We start from the raw sequence: 14,830 nt of genomic DNA, 5'->3' as shown, positions 1-14,830 counted from the left end.
TGGAGCTGCCTCGTACTGGCTCTGTCAGATGCAGGGGAAGCTTCTAGTAACTTCTCACAGAAGGCACCCCTGCAACCCCCACCACTACCAAAACGTTGCCATGCAAACACAATACACTGTGTAAGAGAAAACAGCAAGGCCAACAAATTACTATTATGTAACTTTATTCAATTGTAGGTGCAATCAAAGGTGAACTTGAAGTATGACTCCTGGCACAAGGAAGTGCTCAGCAAATTTGGCCAAATGCTTGGTCAGAATATGACAGAGTTTCATTCACAAATTTCTAAGGTAAGACAAGTCCAAACTCCAGTTTTTCAGTTTCAGATCAACTGTTCTATGCTTCTAAAACACTGATTTGTGCCCAACTAGTCCCGTCAAGAACTGGAGCAGCATTCGGTGGACACTGCCAGCACATCAGATGCAGTGACGTTCATCACATATGTTCAGTCCCTGAAACGTAAAATCAAGCAGTTTGAAAAGCAAGTTGAGGTATGCTGTCTTGCTAATAATTCTTACTTCTGGGAATGTCAGGCTTAGCTCTTAAGATGAAGGTTCATGATATTCAAGTACTCTTGAGAACAGACTTGAACCTCATCCTGAGGAATCCTGTGAACTCTATAGTGAGCGCTTGTTAAAATGTGTTGTGTATTTAGCCTTGTGACTTAAGTTAGTTTTGTCTTTTTAACTTACAATCACTGTCTCTTGTAGCTTTATCGCAATGGTCAGCGCTTGCTTGAGAAACAAAGGTTCCAGTTTCCATCTTCTTGGCTGTACATTGACAACATTGAAGGGGAATGGGGTGCTTTTAATGACATCATGCGTAGAAAGGATTCTGCCATTCAACAACAAGTAGCAAATTTGCAGATGAAGATAGTTCAAGAGGATCGTGCAGTGGAGAGCCGAACAACCGACTTGCTAACAGACTGGGAGAAGACAAAGCCTGTAACAGTAAGTAGTGATGACTAATATGCATTCAGCAAATGAGGTAGATTCTCTGCATTCAGTAAGAAGTAGGCAGTTTATTTTTAGGCTTTTTTTTTTTCATGTTTTCATTTTACGTGATGGTAAAAGTCTTTTTGAGGGTTCTATAATAACTTGCTAATGTGTAGATGGGGGGGCGGGGCGGGGCAGAGGGAAATTTACCCTTAAAATGTAGGCCTCAGGTGCAAAAACAAAGCTTTGGCTGAAACAAGGGATATGTCAGAGGCATGCGTATAGGGGGATTCAGAAGCAAGCTGCCGCTTGCTTGCTTTGGATTTTTTTAAAGTAGTATTTATTAAAGTAAAAAGTTGCATGTAAAAGTGGTGTGAGACTTATTCTGGATTACTATGTAGCCTTATTGTCAGCAAACTGGAAATGGAAAAATAATGAGACAGACCAACATCTAGTATTTAGTCCTTGCTTTTAACTTAGCTTCAGCTTGATTTTAGGGGTTTTGGATTAATGTATCCCATGCAAACTTTAGGGAAACCTACGTCCAGAAGAGGCTCTTCAAGCTCTTACCATTTATGAAGGAAAATTTGGTAGGCTGAAGGATGATCGTGAGAAGTGTGCAAAGGCCAAGGAAGCTCTGGAACTAACAGATACAGGACTACTCAGTGGCAGTGAAGAGCGTGTTCAGGTACAACCTGCTCACACAACTTGTCGATTTCAGATAAAAATGTTTCAGTTACATTTTTCTCTCCCTTAAGAGAGTGACTTGTAGCCTGTGATGTACTGGTTTCAGGACACAGTCTCTGCACTTATTCAGTTCTAGCCTTAAAAGATTGTCTCTGATCTCTTCCTTGACTGTCTTTTCTCATCAAGCTATTATGTGACCTATTATGAGGTGCGAAAACTTCATCAGTCATTTGCTATTGCGGTTCTGTTGAATTGGCAAGCTATCTGAAGATTTTTAACATGTTAAAAGTATTCTGTTTAACTCCCCCAAGCTAATGACTTTGAAGAAATTGGGAATAACTGCTGATATTTGATACATTCTTTACTATAGGTAGCCCTTGAAGAGTTGCAGGATCTCAAAGGCGTGTGGTCTGAACTCTCCAAGGTCTGGGAACAGATTGATCAAATGAAAGAACAACCCTGGGTTTCAGTACAGCCTCGCAAGGTACTTAATTTCTGTATACATAAACAATATTACTATTGCAAGTATATGCAAATTAAGAATTAGACTTCTTGAGATAGACATGCTCAATTGTCATGTTTCAGATTGTTGTCAGTGTTTAGGTACCTTCTTCGGTGTATCATGAGTGTGTTTCTTCTCATGCTGTGCTAAAAAAAAATCATGGGGTTTGTCACAACTTAAATAATTTTGCAGGGGACTTAAGCAATTTCAGTAGTTTTGAAATTGAGGTTGGACTGACTGCATCTACAGAGAACTAACTGTGTTGTTTTTAAATAGGCTGTTGGACCTCAATAGGGAAACTTCATTATATGCTTGGATGAACAGTATCAGTTCTAGTTCAGTGCTCAGGAGGTAGAGAGCAATAGCCATAAACTGCCTGTGACAATACTACTATTTCATAAATCTTAATCAGACCAATGAAATGACATTGCCAGCTACAGAGTAACTATATCTTATGCAAATATGTATAACTCAGAAAGGGCTGTACTATAGGTAACACCTCATTAGAAAGAAGTTTCTGTAAAAATACATAGACAACTGTAAACTTGTACAACTATTTGCATAGCACTTGCAAAGAATGGTTTTGTTGCTTTTTTGTTACTTACAGCTTCGACAAAACTTAGATGGTCTGCTGAACCAACTGAAAAACTTCCCTGCCCGCTTGCGACAGTATGCCTCCTATGAGTATGTTCAGAGACTTCTGAAGGGCTACCTGAAGGTAAGTAATACTCGTTTCTAAAATGCACTTATTTCATAGTTCAAGTTCAAGGATGTAACTTGCGTTCTTGTCTTCTGTAGATAAACATGTTAGTTATTGAACTGAAATCCGAGGCACTTAAAGATCGTCACTGGAAGCAGCTGATGAAGAGACTTCACGTTAACTGGGTTGTCTCAGAATTGACCCTGGGTCAAATCTGGGATGTTGATTTACAGAGAAATGAAGCAATTGTCAAAGATGTGCTGCTGGTGGCTCAGGGCGAGATGGCTTTGGAAGAGTTCTTGAAACAGGCTAGTATCAGCTCTTCTATGTATGCACATAATAGCAAATCAAAGTCTTGTTGTTGGGTAGTAAACTTGTCAATCTAAGCTGTTGATACAAGTGCTCAGACTCCATGGAACACTGTTTTGGGGAACAGCTTAAAGCTATGTAAACTTCCTTTGATGAAACTTGTGTTATTTGGGAAAAGCAGTCCTTGGTAATTACTGCAAAGACCCCGCCTTGTTCAAGTTTTACCTAACTGCATCATATTCTCAATATTTTTAAAAAAGCTTAAGCATAAACCCAGAATCCTTGGGTAAAAACAGTAAAATCTGATTACTGTAATACATTTCTACTTTATAACTATGTTGGAGCAGAAATAATTGACGTCGTATCTTGCACATTTTTTTTCCTTCAGATAAGGGAAGTTTGGAACACTTATGAACTGGACTTGGTTAATTACCAGAACAAATGTCGTTTGATTCGTGGATGGGATGACCTTTTCAACAAAGTAAAAGAGCACATTAACAGCGTGTCAGCTATGAAGTTATCGCCATACTACAAGGTAGAATGGAGAACAAAGCTAAAGGATTTTCATTTAATTCTGTCTTCCTCTTGTTTATTTTATATTTGTCAGCAGGGGCCGTATTCACTGTTTAAGTTGACAGACAATTAATTGCATATGCATACTTTGTAAGTCTCAAACAACTGTTTCTGCTAATAGCTATTAGCAGTCAAACTCACGTTACTACTAAAATGAATATTAATGCAGCGTATAAACTTCAGGTGTTTGAGGAAGACGCCCTTAGCTGGGAAGATAAGCTGAACCGTATCATGGCACTCTTTGATGTCTGGATAGATGTCCAAAGGCGATGGGTCTACCTGGAAGGTATCTTTACTGGTAGTGCAGACATCAAGCACTTGCTGCCTGTGGAGACCCAGCGGTTCCAGAGGTAACTTTTTAATTGCTTTGTTCTTTTCTTGCCTCCCTTGGGGCACCATGTGGACAGGCCTGCAACTTCATGACTTCAGTGTAGCAATCTCTAAGTTGAAATACTAGCTCTATTCTTACCTAGTCCAGCTGGATTACAGCTCTCCTGTAGATATAAGTTCATCAAGCAAACATGTACAGCAAGAGGTGCATATAGACAACTATGACGGAAGGAGGTTTATAATAAGCAGGCTGATGTAGAATTTTCAGAAGATTATTGGGATTCAGGTGTTTTTTTCTTGCTAACTCCAGTCAGCTACCTCAAGGATTTTTCTGGCATTGTGGCTGCAATAAGCAGGCTGATTTCTGTTGCTGCAGCCTTTAGTCTCACCTTTCAGCATCATTTTCTTCCTCTGCTTTAAGTTGCTGTAGTCATGCTTACTCATTCCACACACTTCCAGTCAGATCAAAGAATCAGATTTGCCCATATCTTCAGAAATTAAGAACAGTAGATCTTCAGCAGCGGAATTGATAGATTGAACATGGCAAATAAGTTAGATTTTGTTGTTGTGGACTTGATGTAGATGAAGAGCTATTTTAGGAATTTAGCCTTGGGTTCCCTAGGGCAGCCACAACAATTAGAGAGGCAGAGGTAATTTAGAGAGAAATAACTTTGGTGTTATGCAGACCTGTGGTTACTGAGTTTGCACTAATGTACTGTATTGTTTTACTTGCAGCATCAGCACTGAATTTTTGGCACTCATGAAAAAGGTGTCCAAATCTCCACTTGTGATGGATGTTCTTAACATTCAAGGTGTGCAGAGGTCATTAGAGAGACTGGCAGACTTGCTTGGGAAGATACAGAAGGCACTGGGAGAATACTTGGAAAGGGAGAGGTCCTCATTCCCTCGGTAAGAAGTTAACTTTAGTTGACCCTTAAAGTAATTTGATGTTTCTGTGCAGGAATTGGTGTAGTGTTCTGTAGAGCCTCTGCCAATTTTTATGTACTGCATATATATATTAAAAAAAAAGATGTTACGAACATTTAAATCAGTGTTGTCTAAATATAGAATTCAGTTATAGCTACTTCTCAGGAAGTGGGACTAAAACTTCGTTTACTTGCTTATTAGTGGCTGGTTGTAGGATTGAGATACTGCTCAAGGAACCATTGCAGCTGATTTCTGTAAACTTTTAGGATCCACAGTTTTGAACTGCTTAATTCTGGTATTTGATTGAAGGACAGTGTCTAAACTGTCACAATCCAGTATTTAAGTCATTGGTTTTGACTTTACCTGTAGTCCTCAACTAGTTTGTCACTTAGCATGAGAGAGTAAGGGTGAGGGAGCTACTGGGCGGGAGTTTGTTCTCCCTGCCTAATAGACTTAATTCAGTCCCAGGCTCTACTGTGGGTATTTCAGGGATGGATAGGTAAAGAAAATGATCCACGGTATAGAGCATGTATGCACTTTTGTATGGTACAGACCACACAAACTGAGACTTAATCTTAGAACTGAAGTATAACTTGTAGGAAATTTCTGGTTCATGCACTCTTGCAGTGTTGGAGAAATAAGTGTCAATTACTCCTGTATAATAACCATCTATGAAGCATAACTAAATTAAAACTGATAGTTGCAGTTCTGATATAGATGTAATTTTATGTTATTACTAGGTTTTATTTTGTTGGTGATGAAGACTTGCTTGAAATCATTGGAAACAGCAAAAATGTTGCTAAGCTGCAGAAACACTTCAAGAAGATGTTTGCTGGTGTTTCTAGCATTATTCTCAATGAAGATAATTCTGTGGTTCTTGGAATATCCTCACGTGAAGGAGAGGAGGTATAGCTGCAGTGTTTCTTTTTGAATAAAATCCTGAAAATAAGTGAACATAGGCTGACTTTAAACCTAATTCTTGCAGGTGCTATTCAAAACACCTGTCTCCATCACAGAACATCCCAAGATTAATGAGTGGCTCACGCTTGTTGAGAAAGAAATGAGAGTGACCCTTGCTAAATTGCTTGCAGAATCTGTTACTGAAGTAGAAATCTTTGGAAAAGCAACTTCAATTGAGCCAGCAGTCTACATCTCTTGGATTGACAAATACCAGGTATCAATATGGAACACTTAAGTATGCTGCAGCTTGGTTACTTCAGTGAGGAAAACTATCTGATGAGGTTTTTTATTGCACAGGCTCAGCTTGTTGTCCTGTCAGCCCAGATTGCGTGGTCTGAGAATGTTGAGTCAGCCCTCAATGGTATGGGTGGAGTTGGAGACAACGGTCCTCTCCAGTCTGTGCTAGCTAATGTTGAGGTCACACTCAATGTCCTGGCAGACTCTGTGCTGATGGAGCAGCCGCCTCTTCGCAGAAGGAAACTGGAGCACTTGGTAAGTAAAAACCTCCTTTCCTCTTCTGGGTTCACAGGTGAGGATTTTTAAAAGTTTAATGAAAATATTCATTAGTCAGAGACTTATTTTTGCTCTAGGAAAAAGTTTAATGCAATTTAAGCAACTGCATCAAGCCCTGATCCTATAGGTGGTGGTAGTTTTTTCACTGTAGTCAGCTTAATGCATGGTAGCATATTATAACTACCTCACTGAATTGATGTTCAAACTAGCTCTTCCAAATATGGAAGTTACCGATTTCTTCATTCAAAAGTAACATATCTCACTAAGCTGCTTATTATTGTAATTATTATATGCTTTTGTTTGTAGATAAGGATTGAGAGGAGGGGAAGGTTAAAGTCATTCTTGGTTATTTCTGTAGATTTTGAGAGTGAAATACCTGGTCTGTTTTAGGAGTACTTGTCGTCGTGGTTTCTGGCAAGTAAGATACCTACTTCACTAGTGTAATGGATTAACAGACTAACTGGACCGGAGTGCTTTGCTGAAAGCTAGGGAAGTCCTTAACGAGAGCAGTCAACATCGTTAGTTTTGTCTTTGTAGCAACAAGTTTTAAGGTGGAGACTGTTGGTAGGTCATGATTTCTAAGTGATGGCAGTTTACTGTGCTAATCTGAGAAGCTGTAGGATTCCTGGCTTTTTTGGCAATGGCTTGTATTGCTGTGGTCTAAAGAGTTAGTTCATTCTGCAGATCACAGAGTTGGTGCACCAGAGAGATGTGACAAGATCACTGATCAAAAGCAAGATCGACAACTCCAAATCTTTTGAGTGGCTCAGCCAAATGCGGTTCTACTTTGACCCAAAGCAGACAGATGTGTTGCAACAGCTGTCCATTCAGATGGCAAATGCTAAATTCAACTATGGTTTTGAGTACCTTGGTGTTCAGGATAAGCTAGTACAGACTCCTCTTACTGACCGCTGTTACCTGACAATGACACAAGCCCTGGAGGCAAGACTTGGAGGATCACCGTTTGGTAAGTTTGTACTGATGTACGATACAAACTTGAGACAAGTATATGAACTGTTATCCTCTCTTATATATAGCTTTGACATAGACTTGCAGAACACTTATAACTAAGATATTGGAGAACAAAACAGTCTTTTGGGGGAAGTTGTAACAGTTTTGAGTTTCACTGAACCCTCTTGTCAGGGACCATCAGAATTGGCGTGCTGGCAAATTACATGAGTAGGCAGTGGTACCTCAGATGATAAACACTAAAACATGTCTGTCCCGCTTCACAAATAGGTCCTGCTGGTACTGGTAAAACGGAATCTGTTAAGGCTCTTGGACATCAGCTTGGCCGCTTTGTGTTGGTTTTCAACTGTGATGAAACATTTGACTTCCAGGTAAGTTGTTTGATTTTAAAATGTAGTCTTTGCTACCAGGCATTAGGAATCTCTTCAGAACTCTAGAACAGCCAGTAGTGTTTACTTTAAAGGTTATTTATCTGTATGTAAGTCTTAACTGAGTAGGTATCTGTGGATCATACAGATGTTCTGTAACAAAAAATGCCTAGAGCAAAAGTGGGGCAGAACATTGCTGGGGGTGGGGGGAGGCATTCTGTTTTTTTAGAATGGGTACTTCTCAGGCATCAAGAGCTTAAGACTGGGTTTAGGAATGTAACTTAATTGTTTAGTTTGCATTGATAGTACTGCTTTAATGGGGAACAGATCAGCATGTGACTGCCAAAGTAGCTACACAATTACCAAATTACTCTTTGTGATATAACTGTAGAGTTTGCCTCCGCATGTGAAAGATTACTCAAAACTAAGAAAATTCACACAGATATTTAAAAACTAATAGTATCTTCAAACTAAGAACCAGATGAAATGCTTCTGTCAACTGTAACATGTCAGATGTCTCAAAATACAACCCTCTGTCAAGGGGGTGTTTTTATATGTATATATAAAAAAAGAACAATGTAAAAAGCTAACAAGGAGTCATGATCCTTCCTAGACTCTGCCAGGGTGCCCATCTGTTCTTAATGTACAGCTGTGTTCGTCTCAGACCAGGAGTCCATTTGGTCAGCATTTGGCCTGTTGGGGTGACTCTAAGAAAATACCTAGGGAGGAGTAAGATCAGGGACAGTGCAAGATATTCCTTCCTTGCCCCCAGCCCCCTCTGACAGCCGTGAAGATCCCAAGTTGAAATGAGTTACTCATATTCATGCTCCAGTGAACGTTTTTCCAGGTACTTGTTTTTCCCCATGAATCCAGATCATCTGTAGCATTCTCTGTTAGAGTTCCACAGCATTACCATGCACTCTTATGAAGGAGCACCTTCTTTCATCTTCTTTAACAGTTCCTTAGTTCTTACATTGGAAAAGACAGTGAACACTTGATTTCTGTCTGTCCTAAACCACTGACTTTTAGACGTCCATCATACTCTCTCTTGTTGCCTTTTGCGGAATCCTATCCTAGAGGTTGTTCGTTAGGTGGAAGCCTTATCATACTCTGGCCATCCAGTTTGCTTTTCTGAAATGGTTTGTAATTCTAATATCCTCCTTTTGATGAAGGACTAGAACTGCACCTGGCATTAATGGTATCAGTAAGCAAAACATTATGCACTGGACTTACCTCAACTGTTTTGTGAATACACTGCAGTATGTAGTAATTGGAAGCAGTGAACATCTGAATGTCAGTTAGAACCCTTTTACAGCTCTTACGGTACCACAGAGGTGGCAACCTACATACAAATACAGTTTCTTCCTGCCTTGGTGTCGTGGTTTAGCCCCAGCCGGCAACCAAGCACCACGCAGCTGCTTGCTTGCTCCCCCCCTCCCACAGTGTGACAGGGGAGAGAATCGGGAAAAAACTCATTGGTTGAGATAAAAACAGTTTAATAGGACAGCAAGAGAGAAGGAAACAACAACGATAACAATAATAATAATAATACCAACAAAAGAATGTACAAGAACAAGTGATGCCCAATACAGTAATTGCTCACCACCTGGTGATCGATAGCCTGTTCCTGAGCAGCGATTTCCACCCCCCGGCTAGCTCCAGTTTATATACTGGGCATGATGTTGTATGGTAGGGAATGCCTCTTTGGCCAGTCTGGGTCAGCTGTCCCGGCTGTGTCCCCTCCCAGCTTCCTGTGCACCCTCAGCCTTCTTGCTAGCAGGCCAGCACGAGAAGCTGGACTGTCCTTGACTACTTAGCAACAGCTCAAAACATCAGCACATTATCAACATTTTCTCATCCCAGATCCAAAACATAGCCTCACACTAACTTCTGTGAAGACAACCAACTCTATCCTGGCTGAAACCAGGACACTTGGGTTCATTGCATCAAGTGCTTTCTTCTGCCTGTGCATAGACAAGAATGATTAAGCAACTTCAGTGCATTTTCCCCTCTACATACAGGCAATGGGACGCATCTTTGTGGGACTTTGCCAAGTGGGTGCATGGGGCTGCTTTGATGAGTTCAACAGACTGGAGGAGCGTATGCTGTCTGCCGTTTCACAGCAAGTTCAGTGCATCCAGGAAGCCTTGCGAGAGCATTCCAACCCCAACTACGACAAGAGTACGTAATTGTTAATTCCTGATGGTGTTGTACAGCATCTCTAATGTTCTTCATGCCATTCTGTTGCTCAGTAAGATTTCTCCCAAACAATCCAAGGATGAAGCCACTTTCTGTCAAAACTTAAAAACTTGAAGTAACTTTCAGCTGGTAGAAATTTGTATTTTAGCTGCAGTTGCTGTCCATTTCTGTAGGAAACTAAAATAGAATAATGTATGACTTCTGTTCTCAGGGTGATTGATCACTGACTCAGGTGTAACTAAATGCACTCTCTTTTCAGCTGCAACTCCTATTACTTGTGAGCTGCTGAACAAACAAGTCAAAGTGAGCCCGGACATGGCTATCTTCATCACCATGAATCCTGGCTATGCAGGCAGATCAAATCTGCCAGACAACTTGAAGAAGTTGTTCCGTAGCTTGGCAATGACAAAACCAGACCGTCAGTTGATTGCCCAGGTCATGTTGTACTCCCAAGGTTTCCGTACAGCTGAAGTGCTTGCCAATAAGATAGTACCATTCTTCAAGTGAGTAATCAATTTGTCTCCAATCGGTAAAAATAGAGCTTATTGTTCAAAGCTATAGTGTTCTCTGCCACTCATGAAGCACATTGTGAAGCAATCATTTCAAGTGAACAATGACATTTACCGAGTGTTGTGTTGGTCGCTACTGAGAATCAAATTGTATTTTGTCTCCTTTGCTGCTTAGGCTTTGTGATGAACAGCTGTCCTCCCAAAGTCACTATGATTTTGGCTTAAGAGCACTGAAGAGTGTGCTGGTTAGTGCAGGTAATGTGAAGAGGGAGAGGATTCAGAAGATAAAGCGGGAGAAAGAAGAGCGTGGTGAAGTTGTTGATGAGGGAGAAATTGCGGAGAACTTACCAGAACAAGAGGTAATGTGTGTGTGAACCCTTTGCTTCTGTGATAAAGTACATGATGCACACTAAAAAAAGCAAGTAACCCTGTAGTGTTCACCCTCTAGCAGTAAGCCGTGCAAGCAAAGTAACATTAATTACAAAAGGTGGTAATTTGATAGCTTAGAAGCATGAAGTTAAACATGTCTTAGGAGTCCCCAAATCATGGTGAGAGACTTGTCCTTATGAGATGGTGCATTCATAATGCTTACTGCTGCTCAATTCCTCAGCAGTTAATACCAAAAGCATAGTGAAGAGGCATAAGAAACTACATTTGTATAAACTGAAAATCAATAGAAATTAATTGTGTAGTTTTGAAGATGAAATGCCATCAATGGTTGTTTTTACCAAGACCACCCTGGTCTGGTGCTTTATCAATAAAGTGTTTAGTGAAGTATTCCTTGTCAAATACATTCAGTAAAGTGAACTTCATAAAAAATCTTAACCAAAGCATGATTCTTTTTGCAGATCCTGATCCAAAGTGTATGTGAAACTATGGTACCAAAACTGGTTGCAGAAGACATTCCATTGCTGTTCAGTCTCCTTTCTGATGTATTCCCTGGAGTACAGTATCATCGTGGGGAGATGACAGCCTTGCGAGAGGAGCTTAAGAAAGTGTGTCAGGAAATGTACCTTACCTATGGCGATGGAGAAGAAGTTGGTGGCATGTGGGTTGAAAAGGTAAAATATAAGACCGAGACTATAAAGTTGAAGTTAATGTATATATAAGACTAAACTTCCTTTCTTATTATGAAAGGTGGAAAGTGTTTTCCTTTTTCTTGTCTTAAGCAAGCAATGCATAGAAGCTTAAATTGACTACTAAAGTTAAGACTTAATTGGTACATCATTTCTTCTGTCACAGGTTCTTCAGCTGTATCAGATTACACAGATAAATCATGGATTGATGATGGTCGGTCCCTCTGGAAGTGGAAAGAGTATGGCTTGGAGAGTGCTTCTGAAAGCCCTCGAACGGCTGGAGGGTGTGGAAGGTGTTGCTCATATTATAGATCCAAAAGCAATCAGCAAAGATCACCTCTATGGTACTTTGGATCCAAACACTAGAGAATGGACAGATGGCTTGTTTACACATGTCCTGAGAAAGTGAGTCTTCAATAGCACAAATCAAAAATGGCCAGTACATTTCTGCTATGGATATTCTGGCCTTACTGAGTCTTTGTTCTCTACTGCAATAAATATTTCCTTTAATTTAGAATCATAGACAACGTGAGAGGTGAGCTACAAAAACGTCAGTGGATTATCTTTGATGGTGATGTAGACCCTGAATGGGTTGAGAACTTGAACTCTGTTTTGGATGACAACAAACTACTGACTCTGCCAAATGGAGAACGTCTCAGCCTTCCACCAAATGTAATGTTACATTTTTACATGACGTTTATGTGCTGTCCTATAAACTTGTTGCTTTCACTTTAATCTGTACTAGTGCTGTCCCTCTTCCTCATCACAAACAGAGTAATACTGATCTCAAGTAGCAGTTTGCTGGAGTTGGGAGCTTTTGTGGAGGCAAACATTTCATGTTATACTTACTCTGACCCTGTAAATAAACTTTATGGATTATATAAAAGACTAGGGTAACAGGCAATAGTGATTAACTTACCTTAGCACGGTTTAATGCTGCTGTTGATTATTCAGAGGCTAAATAGAAATTAACTTGCTTAGAAGCTCTCTGTTGGGGGAGGGGGAGGGGTTTTTTGGGTTTGTGTTTGTTTTTACTTCAACCTGTTTTAAATTTCTGCTTTTTAGGTGCGTATCATGTTTGAGGTACAGGATCTGAAATATGCCACTTTGGCTACCGTGTCAAGGTGTGGTATGGTCTGGTTCAGTGAGGATGTTCTCAGTACAGACATGATATTCAATAACTTCCTGGCCAGACTAAGAAGCATTCCTCTGGATGAAGGTGAGGAGGAAGCTCAGCGAAGGCGAAAGGGCAAAGAAGATGAAGGAGAAGAAGCAGCATCCCCAATGTTGCAGGTATAACTTAGATGACATTATGAGATAATGTAGTAAGAATGCTTGTATCACAGGTAGTACAGCATACTTTGAATTTATGATAACCTATCATAGAAAAGCTGGTTTCCTCTTTACATCTTCTTCGTCGTTTTGTTTTTGTTTTTTTACAAACACTAAAATATGAAGCATTTCAAACCTTAAAAAATTACTTCCTGCTGCCTGGTAATCAAATGAGAAGCAAGTGCTTTGAGCAGTGTTTGTCTCCCCCAACAGATTCAGAGAGATGCTGCAACAATAATGCAGCCATATTTCACATCTAATGGCCTGGTAACTAAAGCACTTGAACATGCTTTCAAGTTGGAGCATATTATGGATCTCACCCGCTTGCGCTGTCTTGGTTCTCTGTTCTCCATGTTGCATCAAGCTTGCCGCAACGTAGCTCAATACAATGCCAATCATCCAGACTTCCCAATGCAGATAGATCAACTAGAGCGTTACATCCAGGTAAATACAATAGGCTGTTAAGTGACTACTGTGCTTGACGTGTCAGTATAGCAGTTAGATTTGATTTATTGTTCATTAAGTTTTGTTCCATTATTCTACAACCAATAGCTGCTTTTGCCGCTTATTACAGAGGTACCTGGTCTATGCAATACTCTGGTCTCTTTCTGGAGACAGTCGTTTGAAAATGAGAGCAGAGCTGGGAGAATACATTAGGAGAATCACCACTGTGCCACTGCCGACTGCACCCAACATACCTATAATTGACTATGAGGTAAATCTATCTTACGCTAGAAGTGTTGCTCTCTTGTGTTCTTAGAAGCTTGCTTTGGATTTTGGAGATGAAAGTGGAAAATAACACACTAGGCTATCTTAAATCCTAGTTTCACGGTTCAGTGAGCAAGTTACCTGTTTAAATAATCACATCACATTTGATGCAACAAACTATGCTGTGGTTTTAAAAAAAATAATTACCTTTTAACTAAGGTTGAACTACATTCCTTTTCTAAATCGTCTGGTCGTATTTTTGTGCTCCTAGGTGTCCATTACAGGTGAATGGGTGCCATGGCAATCCAAGGTTCCTCAAATTGAAGTTGAGACGCACAAAGTTGCAGCTCCTGATGTTGTAGTACCCACCCTAGATACAGTTCGCCATGAAGCATTGCTATATACTTGGCTGGCAGAACACAAACCTCTAGTACTGTGTGGCCCACCAGGTTCTGGAAAGACCATGACCCTCTTCAGTGCTCTGAGAGCTCTGCCTGACATGGAGGTACACAAGAGTATGTGTGTGCATGTGTGCCCATGTGTGAATTGAGTAGTACCGACTCTCTAATCTCCTTAAAGATTAAAGCAGTCTTGATTTAGCATGGAAATTATTTGCTAGCCAGAATTCAGTGATAACTCCACCTCAGTCAGTCGTGTGTATACCTAGCAAAAAATTGAGCAGAATCCAAATTTGTGTCTCAAGATTTAACCTGAAAGCTGCTTCCTTTGCCACTTCAAAAATACAGGACCATTCCTCCATTTAGTATTTAAAAATGTGTGGTAATGTTTAAGAATACCTCTCATCCATGAGTGTATTTAGGTGGAGAAACAGTTATATGAAGCTGTGATGTTCTAAGTACAAGTTTGGGCAGGAGGTGTTGCTGCATGGTAACATGCATGGAGAACCTGCAGTGGGAAGCAAATTGTATACAGTCAGAATACAGACAGTAACCCGAAATACAGTATAAACATGTATGTATTTAGTGTATTTTAACTATTTCTTTTCACTATTCCCCTTTTAAGGTGGTTGGACTCAACTTCTCCAGTGCTACTACTCCAGAACTGCTCTTGAAAACGTTTGATCACTACTGCGAGTACAGGCGTACGCCTAATGGAGTGGTGCTGGCTCCTGTGCAGTTAGGAAAGTGGCTGGTGCTGTTTTGTGATGAAATCAACTTGCCAGATATGGATAAGTATGGCACACAGAGAGTGATATCCTTCATTAGACAGGTTTG

At 40.3% G+C, this 14,830-nt stretch overlaps 1 protein-coding gene across 1 annotated transcript in view; it reads left to right on the top strand.

Annotated features, from left to right (window-relative positions):
- Positions 1-14,830, top strand: part of DYNC1H1 (dynein cytoplasmic 1 heavy chain 1) — a gene marked incomplete at its 5' end in the record, with an annotated part of 48,620 nt that overhangs the window by 11,554 nt on the left and 22,236 nt on the right. The window contains 26 exons of the mRNA XM_081999911.1: positions 178-288; positions 370-489; positions 709-948; positions 1,466-1,621; positions 1,991-2,104; positions 2,730-2,840; positions 2,921-3,130; positions 3,520-3,666; positions 3,888-4,054; positions 4,770-4,943; positions 5,702-5,867; positions 5,947-6,135; positions 6,219-6,413; positions 7,119-7,401; positions 7,674-7,774; positions 9,793-9,952; positions 10,230-10,473; positions 10,655-10,838; positions 11,328-11,540; positions 11,722-11,960; positions 12,071-12,227; positions 12,621-12,848; positions 13,101-13,331; positions 13,462-13,602; positions 13,867-14,100; positions 14,619-14,825. Of these exons, the coding sequence (XP_081856037.1) occupies positions 178-288; positions 370-489; positions 709-948; positions 1,466-1,621; positions 1,991-2,104; positions 2,730-2,840; positions 2,921-3,130; positions 3,520-3,666; positions 3,888-4,054; positions 4,770-4,943; positions 5,702-5,867; positions 5,947-6,135; positions 6,219-6,413; positions 7,119-7,401; positions 7,674-7,774; positions 9,793-9,952; positions 10,230-10,473; positions 10,655-10,838; positions 11,328-11,540; positions 11,722-11,960; positions 12,071-12,227; positions 12,621-12,848; positions 13,101-13,331; positions 13,462-13,602; positions 13,867-14,100; positions 14,619-14,825 (4,722 nt within the window). The remainder of the gene's footprint in view (positions 1-177; positions 289-369; positions 490-708; positions 949-1,465; positions 1,622-1,990; positions 2,105-2,729; positions 2,841-2,920; positions 3,131-3,519; positions 3,667-3,887; positions 4,055-4,769; positions 4,944-5,701; positions 5,868-5,946; positions 6,136-6,218; positions 6,414-7,118; positions 7,402-7,673; positions 7,775-9,792; positions 9,953-10,229; positions 10,474-10,654; positions 10,839-11,327; positions 11,541-11,721; positions 11,961-12,070; positions 12,228-12,620; positions 12,849-13,100; positions 13,332-13,461; positions 13,603-13,866; positions 14,101-14,618; positions 14,826-14,830) is intronic.

This window comes from Phaethon aethereus (assembly GCF_964289735.1).
Source record: "Phaethon aethereus genome assembly, chromosome: 5".
Lineage (NCBI taxonomy): Eukaryota > Metazoa > Chordata > Aves > Phaethontiformes > Phaethontidae > Phaethon > Phaethon aethereus.
The sequence above is the reverse complement of the archived record's forward strand: the minus strand, read 5'-3'. Positions and strand labels throughout refer to the sequence as shown.